The sequence below is a fragment of the Ipomoea nil genome, unplaced genomic scaffold, assembly GCF_001879475.1.
Source record: "Ipomoea nil cultivar Tokyo-kokei standard unplaced genomic scaffold, Asagao_1.1 scaffold2854, whole genome shotgun sequence".
Taxonomy (NCBI): domain Eukaryota; kingdom Viridiplantae; phylum Streptophyta; class Magnoliopsida; order Solanales; family Convolvulaceae; genus Ipomoea; species Ipomoea nil.
In genome coordinates, this window is record NW_017619282.1 from 533,847 (window position 1) to 546,186 (window position 12,340).

Here is a 12,340-nt window from a genome sequence, read left to right on the forward strand (position 1 = left end):
TTCGAGACAAAGGGTTTCTCATGAGGTTTAAGGTATTTCGATCTATCTCTATCTTTACATTGAGAGCAATCTTGAGACAATATTCCATATTTATTTGAACCTTGGACTAGGTTCAAATCAAGATTGTTGGAAAGTCCGTCAAGAACTCGTAGAAAAGGGTCTTGTTCTTTGCTATTTGTGTGTTTTTGTGACCATTAGAGTGTTTTATTTTAATACACGAGCGGTAAAAGAAGAGTGACTCACCCTAAAACTGAGAGTGTGTGAGGGAGTGAAGTATGGGCCTTATTTATATTATATATATACATATTTTAGTTTTGCTGTTTTAATGGCGGAGGGTGGGGAGACTTGTGAGCGAAGGGAAACCCAAAATCCAGATGTTAGGTTCATGGTGGACGCGATGAGGGGAGAATTTGACAGGTTAAATAGAAGGTTTGAGGAGATGGATGGTAGAATGGTTGAGATGGAGAGAAACCAGAGGGGGGAAAGGATACAAGATGAAAATAGAGGGAGAAATGGGGTGCAATTTAGGGAACAGAACAGAGAAAGGGATAGAAATAGAAGACAAAATGAGAGGGAACAAATGAGTAATAGTAGTGGAGAGGAGAGTGAAGAAATAGATGAGAATAGAGAATTTAGAAGGGAAAGAAACAGAAGGGGTAGAAATCGGTGGGTAGAAGTGGATGATGACATGAGGGATGTTCGGCCAATGATCCCTAAGTTTCAAGGGAAAAATGACCCGGAAGCTTATCTAGATTGGGAAAGTAGGGTGGTGAGGTCATTTGAATGTCATAGGTATTCAGAGAGGAAGAAGTTAAGACTGGTAGTCCTAGAGTTTACAGACTATGCTTCTAGCTGGTGGGATAAGATTATAGTTGAGAGAAGGAAGTATGGAGAGGATCCTATAGAGTCTTGGAGGGAGTTGAGAATTTTAATGAGGAGGCGATTTGTACCAAGTTGGTACCAACGTGAAATGTATCAGCGACTTGAATATCTTTTGCACGGTGCTAGAAGTGTTGCTGACTACAATCAAGAGATGGAGAATCTCATGATCAGGCTTAACATAGATGAAAAGACCGAGAGGTCCATGGCCCGGTTCCTTAGAGGCTTGAATGCAGAAATTCGAGAAGAAGTTGATAGGCAACATTATGTGGAGTATGATGAGCTAGTACAAATAGCCATGAAGGTGAAGCAGTCTTTGCAAAGAAAGAAAGACCGGTTCCACATGAGTTCTTCCTCTTGGAAGAGTAAGGAGGGTTCCAAGGAGAGATTCCAGTCAAGGAATGGCAATGGTAAACCCAAGAAGTCTAGAGACCAAAATGGTAAGGACTTTGCCGAAGGAAACTCTAGGCCACGTAACATCAAGTGTTTCAAATGTCAAGGAAGAGGCCATATTGCAAAAGTTTGTCCAAACAAGGTAAATATGACAATCAAGAAAGGGAGGATTGTTACTGATTCCGAGCAAAGTGATTCCAAGGAGGAGACCGAAGAGGAATCTGATTCACGTGAGGAGGAACTACTTGAAACTGATAATGAAGAAGTTTTGGAGGGACCAATTGAGGGAGATACCTTGATGGTAAGGCGCATGCTCAACATCCAAGCCACCGGGGATGAAAGTCAACGTGAAAACATCTTTCACTCAAGGTGTTTTTTTCATGGGAAGGTATGTAGTTTAATAATTGATGGCGGGAGCTGTACTAATGTTGCTAGTACAAAAATGGTGGAGAAGCTAGGCTTGAGCACACAAATCCATCCTACACCATATGCGTTGCAGGGGTTAAACAAGGCGGGGGATATCAAGGTGAATCAACAAGTTTTGATTCCGATCAAGTTGGGACATTATGAAGATGAGATCCTTTGTGACATAGTGCCGATGGACGCTGCTCACATTCTTCTAGGGAGGCCGTGGCAGTTTGATATGAAGGTGTTCCATGATGGTTATTATAACAAGTACATGTTCGAGCACCGAGGCAAGAAGATCACCTTAACCCCAATGACTCTGCGACAAATTCACGATGACCTTCAGAAAATGAGGGAAAGAGAGAAAAATGAGAAAAGAATTGAAAAAAATAGTGAACATAGTGTTGAACCTTACACAAAGGCCACAACTCCATAATCACGTCACGGCCACCATGTAACACCCCAGATTTTCGAGACATTTAAAACTTATAAAATAAAGGTGAAATCTCATTAAATCCCAAAACATAACACAAGAGTATGGGGTGCTATGCCACACCTGAGCTAGAGAACTCAGGTGCACAGGCTAACTAACTAATATCCTCAAAAAGTATCAATACTAAATCATGGCACGCAGGCCGAATGGGAAAAACTATCTAAGCTACGTCCAAGCTTCTAGCGCGCTCCAGTGGTCTACTCGTCTGTGCCTGAAAGCCAAATATATCTGTTCAGCGAGAGATGCTGGTAACCCACTCCAACGCGTTGAAATACAATACATATAGAGATATATATAGATATACGAAAACCATTTTGAAGCATGAAGATATATCCTACGAGACTCTAGCTTTTAAAACCGGGAATGACTCGACAGATAAGGCTAGACACAAGCAACAGTTATAACAAGCGTATACAATCCACAACAGGCAAGACAGATAAAGCTGATCACGAATAATAATCATAACCCATCATACACAATCCCTAGCATAAATCCCATAGTCAAATCCCCCAATATACTCATAAACACAACTCATCCATATCTCATCAAATAGCACACTTTGTTGGCGCCACAGGACCAATCGCATGCCCATACATGAGGGTCAGCGCATATAGCTCTGACACGGCCCCGCAGCACCCTGCCCCGTCTCACATTACGGAGGAGCTGATCGCAACCGGCTGATGGACCTTTGTCCTACATAATATTTATATACCTGACCGGTCTTTACCTGCCTGGTTAACAGTTGAGATGGTTCTCAGCCCATTCAACTGCCCGTATAGTGGACCTTTGTCCTATATAATATTTATATACCTGACCGGTCTCTACCAGCCTGGTTAACAGCCGGTATGGTTCTCAGCCCATCCGACTGCCCGTATAGTGGAACTTAGTCCTATATAATATTTATATACCTGACCGGTCTCTACCAGCCTGGTTAACAGCCGGTATAGTTCTCAGCCCACCCGACTGCCCGTATAGCCCGATTGATCTTAACCAACTCGGGGTTACATGCACACATAACACATAGCAAGTACATGCAGCCCACATTAACACATTGGGAAGGGGGAGAAAACGTATAACAAAACCTATGCGTGATCCATCACATACTAAGAATAGTCCTAAGGGGTTCATACTTCTTCCACCTAGGTCAACGGGATACCAATTCAACTAGCATGCAATATAATAGACTCATAAACCTACGAACGGTACCCGAAATATCAAACTAGTCATAGGCACGATAAACGGAGTCCGTTGGGACACCACGGGGGACGGGGAAACATCAAACGGGGAAGCCGGGAACCCAAGATGGGGGAATTTCCAGCGGGTAGCCGGTGGGTAGGGGGCCACCCGCCGGTAACACTGTTCCGGGCAGCGGGTCGCCGGCGGGTAGCTGCCCGCCCGCCGGCTGCCCGCTGCCGGAGATACACTTTCCGGCCATGGGTAGGTGGCGGGTCCCCTACCCCCCCACCTACCCCCCACTGACTCTTATCACACAAATTCGCCCCGGGAACCATTGTGGAACCCGAAACCATGCTTAGACACGCTACAACGCAATCAACGACAACACGTAGACAATTAATGGATCAATACGAGAAACGAACGGCACATAACCTATCATGCTTTTCTAAACATAATCAACACCCAAACATGCGATTTCCCCACCCGATAATCCAAGAATAATATCATACAATACAACCTAGGGTTCTAATCACTTTTATATCAACAAGAATACGATTCGCCTTCTAATTGCAAGATTCGGTAAGAATAACACATAAGCATCACGGGCATCACACAATTATCAATAACAACACATAATCATCAAGAACTCCATATAATCATCAAGAACATCATAATTATCAAGATTCTCCCAATATCAAGATTATCAAGATCCCCCATGGGATCATCACATCAATCATCAATAATAATCATCATAAGTCATTAATACACAACAATATGGGGAAACCCTAAGGGGGGATCATAACCATAAAAATAGGTTTTGTTGAGACATGGGTTACCTCTTAGCCTTAATTAATTCCTTGGCTATGAAGGGTCTTTCTTTAAGCTTTCTTGCTTTCTTGATTCCTTCTAAGGGGATTCTTGGAGCTCTTTGGGGTGGTGGAACGTTTATTGTGGTGGGGGATCTAGGTGCCTCCTATATCCCTATTTATATATTTAAGACTCCTAATTAGGGTCTGAATGGTATGGGTTTACTAATTCTATTCCTTATAGAACTAAGGGCTTATTTTAGGGGATATGGGTTCATGGTCCATAGTGGACCATATTAATTAATTAAAGGGAATCCTAATCGTAGTCTGAATAGTAAAAGGCCTACTTCCTTTATTCCTAATAGATGACTAGGTCTAGGATTCCTAATTAGGATCTGAATAGTAAAGGGTTTACTTTCTTTATTCCTAATAGGCTTAGGACTCTAATTTAGGCAAGGGTCCACGGTTCATGGTGGACCTTATTAATTAATTAAAGGAGACCTAACCGAATTAAATCATATTTAATTATTATTAACGGGATTAATTAAATAATTAATCCGGGATTGAAGGCCGTAACACGGGGTGTTACACACCACGAGGACCGCTGCAATACCTTGGTGACTAGTGTCCCATACCACTAATCGTGCAATCCAGGTAAAGCCACACACGCACCACAACTCAACAAGAGTCAAACAACGGATTACAACGAAGGTATGAAACATACTCGGTCAAGGAACGGGTCACAGCCCAACAACAACAACGATGAATAACACAAGTTATCATCAACCAAACGGAAGGTACAAACCACACACACGCTAGCATTAAGACAATAAACTAGCATGCTTAACAACGGAGAAATTCAAGATAGTTCCGAGGAACACACAAGACACCTCTCGGTCCAACGAAACACAATGTTGAACACTTAGCACGATTCAAGACACCAAAGTACTACATGGATACCTACCATATAGTTCTAGACATACGAAACATCAAGAAGACGCTCAAATAGTTCCACAAAAGAACATCGGGGAAGTCAAAAGACCAAATACCAAGTCAAAAGAATCACGAGGAACAAATCCCGATCCAACACCACTGTGTTCCCCGCGGGTGGACCCACGGGTAGGCCCCTACCCATGGTTCTACCCGCGGGTACACTACCCACAAGTCTATGTACCTGCGGGTGGGCGACGGGTAGGGCTCTCCCCGCCGTTCCGCCCGCGAGTACACATTCCCGTGCAAAGTAATCCCTTCGGGGATTTTCTTCTCCAAACACAAATTCAAGTCCAAAACATGTCAAATCTCACCCAATACAACAAAATGACTTGAATCGTGGAAAATTCCAAGCATTGGCACAAAGGAACCCTAAACACAAGCTCTAGATATGCAATATCACAAGACAAATGCATAAACCCTCACATTTCATAGCAAAACACAAGTAGAATCCAAGAAATCACATATAAGTAAGCAAAATAGGTTTTGTAGAGCATGGGTTACCTCTTGTAGACCAAAAGACATCACTTTACACCACAACAAGCTCCCCACAAGGCTTACTTTCCAAACCCACTTCAAGATCAAACCAAAAGATCATAAAGATCCTACCTTTAAGAAAAAGACAACTAAGATGGAACCAAAAACACAAGATGAACTTAGATCTTACCCTCTTAGATGCCCAAATAGTTGAAAGGTTGAATCCTGGTAGCAAATCTTGGAATCTTGACAAGGGTCTCAACTTAGCTTGGAGAATAAGCTACACTTCTTTTCTAGAGAGAAGGTTGAACTAATTTCTAGGAAATATAAGCAATGAAATGAAGAAGTCTTCTAGGTTAGGTTACAATACTAACTCTTGGTGAAATGTCAAGGATACCCTTACTAACCCTTAGAAAGTGTAAGGAACAAGGGAACTCCCCTCAAAGCTCAAGGTACAACACAACTTAAAGGTTGACTAGTCAAATACTAGTCCTTGAGTATTAAAAATCAGGATTTTAGGAATCAATTCCTCAAAAGAAATAGAATTAATTACTCAATTAATTCATGGATTGGAGTGTGGACTTTTGGGGTGTCACATCAATGCTTTTTGATAGTCTTTAGCCTGTGCACCCATGGTTTATGGGTATGGCATAACATCTCTCCTCAAATAAAATATGATTAATCACTCAATTAATCCATGGATTGAATGTGGTTTTTTGGGGTGTCACATCCTCTCCCCCTTCAAAGAAGCTTCGTCCCCGAAGCTTGGGTACGACGAATTAAAAGCAAACGGTGATAAGAAACAGTATCGTGACAAGAGGTTCAAGAACAAACTCTTTTGGTCAAAGACTCCAAAAGAACTCACAAGAATTCCAAAGCAAAGAAGTATTCCAAAGCAAGAAAGAAGGCATTTCAAATTCAAGGATTGGCAAGATTTTAACAAACGGATAGATTGAGCATCAGGAACTCTAGCCTCAACACAACCACCGACTTCTAGACAACAACCAAGAACTAAACTTCTAACTCCAAACACCAACTTTCAAGCTACCTAAACAACAAGGCAACAAGCAAAAACAAGCACGCACACAAAGCAAGCAACAAACGAGGAAAACGAGGTACCTTCCTCAAACAACTCAGGGTACCGCTCCCGCATCGATGACTCCAGCTCCCAAGTAGCTTCCTCAACCCCATGATGTGTCCACCAAACCTTCACCATCTTAACGGATTTCCTACGTGTGTCCCGAGTCTTGAAGTCCAAAATTCTGAGCGGCCTTTCTTCGTAAGACAAATCTTCATCTATCGGTATTACTTCTGGTGGTAAAACATGAGCCGGGTCATGAACATATCTCTTGAGCTGCGATACGTGGAACACGTTATGCACCCTTTCCAACTCCATAGGCAACGCCAAACGGTAAGCCAAACTCCCAACCCTCTCCAGGATTTCATACGTGCCTATAAACCTAGGGCTCAACTTCCCTTTCTTTCCAAACCGCATTACTCCCCGGGTAGGAGATACTTTCAACCAAACTTTATCCCCAACCGAGAACTCCACTTGCCTCCTAGCCAAATCAGCGTAGGACTTTTGACGATTTTGAGCCGCTTTCATCCTTTTCTGAATCTGTTTAACTTTCTCGGATGTGTCAAGCAAGTATTGAGGTCCCAACACTATCGGATTGACAATATCCTCCCAACATAGTGGGCTGCGACACTTCTATCCATAGAGAGCTTCATAGGGTGCCATGCGAATGCTCGAATGATAACTATTGTTGTAAGAAAACTCGATCAAATCCAAATGGTCCTCCCAAGACCCTTGAAAATCTAGCATACAAGCTCTCAACATATCTTCGATAGTCTGTATAGTCCTCTCTGTTTGCCCATCGGTGGCTGGGTGGAAAGCAGTACTGAGACTTAGTTTGGTTCCAAGAGCTGCTTGTAAGGATTTCCAAAATTGGGACAAGAACCTTGGGTCCCTATCGGAGACAATATCCCTCGGAACTCTATGATACTTTACCACTTGGTTGACATAAGCTTGAGCCAACTGTGTCATTGTCCAGGCCTCCTTCATTGCGATAAGGCGGGCAGTCTTAGTCAAACGATCAACTATCACCCAGATTTTGTCCTTACCCGAACGGGTTGTCGGCAGACCTCCCACGAAATCCGTAGATATAGAATCCCACTTTCCTTGTGGAACTTCTAATGGTTGTACCAACCCCTTTACCTTACAACGTTCCGCTTTTACCTTTTGGCAGTTAAGGCATTTCCCAACAAACTCTGCAACTTCCTTCTTCATATTAGGCCACCAGAAGAAGCCCTTCACGTCTTTGTATAATTTGTCTCCTCCGGGGTGGACCGAATAGGGTGTATTATGACCCTCTTCCAAAATCCGTCGCTTCCACTTATCACATGACGCGGGTATGCATAAACGGCCTTTGTACCTCAACACCCCATCCGTAGATAACTCAAACGGTCCCACTTTCCCTTTAGCTAGGTCATCCCTTACCTTCGTCAAATATGCATCCTTTTGCTGCTCTTCCTTAATTTCTCCCATAAATGTAGGTACAATCCTTAAGTTAAAGCAACGAACTTCTGCCTCAACATCTCCCTGTTCCACCACTTCCAAGTTCATCCGTTGGAGCTCCTTTCAAAGTTCATCCGCCACTACCCAAATAGAACTGGCGGTATGCTTCGATTTCCGACTTAAGGCGTCCGCCACTACGTTAGCTTTTACTTCGTGATACTAAATATCCAACTCGTAGTCCTTGATGAGCTCCAACCACCTTCGTTGTCGCATGTTGAGATCCTTTTGGGTGAAGATATATTTGAGACTCTTGTGATCCGTGAAGATCTTGCAACGCACCCCATATAGGTAATGTCTCTAAATCTTCAGAGCAAACACTACGGCGGCTAGTTCCAAATTGTGTGTAGGGTAATTCTCTTCGTGAACTTTAAGCTGGCGTGAGGCGCAAGCAATCACTCTCCCATTTTGCATCAACACACAACCTAGTCCTTTCTTGGACGCATCACTGTATACCTCAAACCCTTCCGTTCCTGATGGAAATATTAAGACTGGTGCAGTCGTGAACCTCTCCTTCAAATCTCGAAATACTAACTCACAAGCTTGATCCCAAACCAAAGGCACTTCTTTCCTTAATAACTTAGTCAATGGTTGAGCCACCTTGGTGAAATCCAAAACAAACCTTCGATAATAACCCGCTAAACCAAGAAAACTTCTTACTTCCACCACCGATGAAGGTACAGTCCAATCTTTCACTGCCCGTATCTTGTCCAGATCCACAGAAATCCCCCTATTATCAATCACGTGGACTAGAAACGTCACACTATCTTTCCAAAACTCACACTTAAAGAGCTTGGCGTATAACTGCTTCTCCCTCAAGATCTGAAGTACCGTCTGAAGATGTCTAACATGCTCCCTCTTATCTTTCGAATAGACCAAAATATCATCAATGAGCACGATCACAAAATCATCGAGGTGGGGTTTGAACACCCAGTTCATCAAGTCCATAAAAACTGCAGGGGCATTAGTCAACCCAAACGGCATAACTGTAAACTCGTAGTGACGGTACCGAGTCCGAAACGCGGTCTTAGGAATGTCCTTGTCTGCTACTTTTATCTGATGGTACCCCGACCTCAGGTCAACTTTGGAAAACACTCCCGCGCCGTGGAGTTGGTCAAACAAGTCGTCGATTCTTGGGAGGGGTTATTTGTTCTTGATGGTAACTTGGTTCAGCTCTTGGTAGTCGATACACAACCTCATACTTCCGTCCTTCTTCTTTTCAAACAAAACCGGAGCTCCCCATGGCGATGTACTTGGCCGGTATATAACCTTTGTCAAGGAGTTCTTGTAATTGGGTCTTCAACTCTTGCATTTATGGCATAGCCAAACGATATGGGGCCTTAAAAATGGGTGCCGTGCCTGGCATAAGGTCCACTGAGAACTCCACTTCCCTAGTAGGAGGCATACCCGATATTTCCTCGGGAAATACATCAAGAAATTCACGGACTACGGGTATAGATTGAGCTACCTCTCCTTTTGCCTTCAAGTTCTCGACCGAACACAAGTATAACTCATTGCCTTTATCCATATACCTCTTCATCATTGTCATAGACACTAGCTTAATCCCGGGTTCTTCCATCTTTCCCCGATATGACACCCTTTTCCCACTGGGTACTCGTAGCACCACCTTCTGATCATTGCACAGGATTTGGGCTCTAAACCGCCCTAACCAGTCCATACCTAAGACCACATCTATCCCGTCCAAGTCGTACTGGATTAGATCGCTAGGGAACTCTTCTCCCTTGATGTTGATCTTGATGCCCTCGAAGAGACGGTCACACGTCCTAACTTATCCCAATGCTACCTTCACGTTAAACTTCACTCCCGTGCCCCCAGATAAGCCCAAGTTCTTCACGAGTCCGGGTGATATAAACGAGTTAGACGCTCCTGAATCTACCAAGACTGCTGCCGGAACAGATTGCATAAGGAAGGTTCCCACTACTACGTCACTATCACTTGTTCGAACTTCAGTTAAGGTAAGCACCCTCTTTTGGAATGACCCTTCCGCTGGATGATGAACCTCTATCCTCCCATGCTTTCTTACATCTCGGAATACCGGCAAGGTAGCTGCACTAGGACTTATTCTTGTGGACGTGCCACTCCGGATCCACCGCTCAATCACCCCAGAAGCGTTAATAGATTCGGCCAACCGAGGTTTCTTAACCACTTCACTCACGTCTTCAAACGTTGCGGTTTGCTGGCGAGGAGGCATGACAGACTTCTGCTACAACAACGAGGTTACCAAAAGATAGCAAACAAGCAAAGAACAGAAAACAACACACAGCTCACCGCGCAACCTAGAGTCCTAAGCCTAACACTTAGCTTCTTAAGGCCGCATAAAGGTCTCAAAACACACTTAACCACTTAGAAAGTCTAGACTTAACTCTTCCTAGGCTCAAAACCTAGGCTCTGATACCAACTGTAACACCCCCCAAACACGACCTATATAAAAAGGCCTTAACACCTGCAGATCATACAACAAAACTAGAACAGTGGAAGAGGATAAAATGAAAACTGGATAAAAGAAATCCAAACGGGGTGTTATGCCACGTCTACCAAACATGGTAAACGCTACGGCAATCAATCTGCAAGTGTATACATCTATCCCAAAGACATCAGTCTAAAACTACATTGGCGCATAGGCCACAAAACAAGGATAAAGGTACTAAGCTACCAGGCACTAGACGTCGTGCTCGTCTAAACATCACCTGAAAGATACAAAGATAAACATTGGGACGACGCCCGGTCAGCGATAATGCTGGTAACCCACCAATACATGTGAAATATCATACATAGATAGGTATGAGTTGTAAAGCCATTTTCAAAACGGAATACATAAGTATATAAGTCAAAAGCCAAGATCAATAGTCAACACAAGACTCATCACTCTCAAAGATAACACGGGAACACATCACAAACAACAAAGGTTAACCACAACGCAAAGGATAAAGACAAGACCGATGGCAACACATGCCCTTGTGACTACACACGTCAGAAGAAAGAGAACTCACAACAACAGCTACACAAGCCCTCGCGACATCACCCATCACGAATTGATATGCCTTCCTTATGCCCTGTTCCAACCTTATGGCTACCCCCAACCTTATATCTTCTTCCAACCATTACCTCCAGGACCCCTGTACAGCCAAGTCCAACCTTATTCCCCCGGGACCGTCGTCCCCCACCAACGACCACCAACGAGACCACCAATTCATAGTACACAAGGTACCGTACACGGCAACACATGCCCGGATAACCCATGTTATCCCCCAAAAACGTGAACCTTACACAAAGGCCACAACTCCATAATCACGTCACGGCCACCACGAGGACCGCTGTAATACCTTGGTGACTAGTGTCCCATACCACTAATTCTGCAATCCAGGTAAAGCCACACACGCACCACAACTCAACAAGAGTCAAACAACGGATTACAACGAAGGTATGAAACATACTCGATCAAGGAACTGGTCATAGCCCAACAACAACAACGATGAATAACACAAGATATCATCAACCCAACGGAAGGTACAAACCACACACACGCTAGCATTAAGACAATAAACTAGCATGCTAATAAGAACCAGTACACATGGAATCCAATAAGGGTCTATAGTGGGCTCATCACAAAGCCCATAACTACATCCTTAAAGAATTATTGGTGGAAGAAACAAGAAGGCCCAATAATAATTCCATTCGATAGAGAAAAGTATTATAGTGGCCCATTTCAAGTGATATCATGGATCGAAGACAATGCATACAAGATTCTAGGTCGAATCATTTTCAAGAAGGTGAGGATGATGCGGCCCAACATAATGAAGATCCATCAAGAGTACCAATTGGGCCAATCACAAGGCCCAAGTCCAAACGATTAAGACAACTCTTCATTGGTGATATTCAAAGATGGTGGAAATCCAAGTCAAGCCCATTTGCAAAAGATGAAGAAGATTTCAAGGGATTTTATAATTGTTTAAGTGCTGATTTTGGTGATTAAATTAGGCCCAAATCAGCCCTATTATTTTTTGTCATCATTAATTTAAATTGTTTGGCATAAAAGAGAAAACACTAGTTGTATTTAGAAAGGATTCCTTAAATCCTTTTCTAAATAAAACTCTATTTACTTGTTTTCTAGATTAGGTTTAGGAC

General features: G+C 43.3%; 2 protein-coding genes across 2 annotated transcripts; one reads left to right on the forward strand and one right to left on the reverse strand.

Moving 5' to 3' along the window:
• Positions 1-325: 325 nt before the first annotated feature.
• LOC109160611 lies at positions 326-7,296 on the forward strand. The gene is made up of 2 exons (XM_019308886.1): positions 326-2,069; positions 7,265-7,296. The coding sequence occupies exons 1-2, from the start codon at positions 326-328 to the stop codon at positions 7,294-7,296; spliced, it is 1,776 nt and encodes a 591-aa protein (XP_019164431.1).
• Positions 7,297-9,506: 2,210 nt separating this feature from the next.
• LOC109160612 lies at positions 9,507-10,406 on the reverse strand. Its single transcript, XM_019308888.1, has 2 exons — positions 9,999-10,406; positions 9,507-9,956 (listed from the first exon to the last, which is right to left on the reverse strand). Exons 1-2 carry the CDS (start codon positions 10,404-10,406, stop codon positions 9,507-9,509), a joined length of 858 nt encoding a protein of 285 aa, XP_019164433.1.
• Between the last annotated feature and the right edge of the window lie 1,934 nt (positions 10,407-12,340).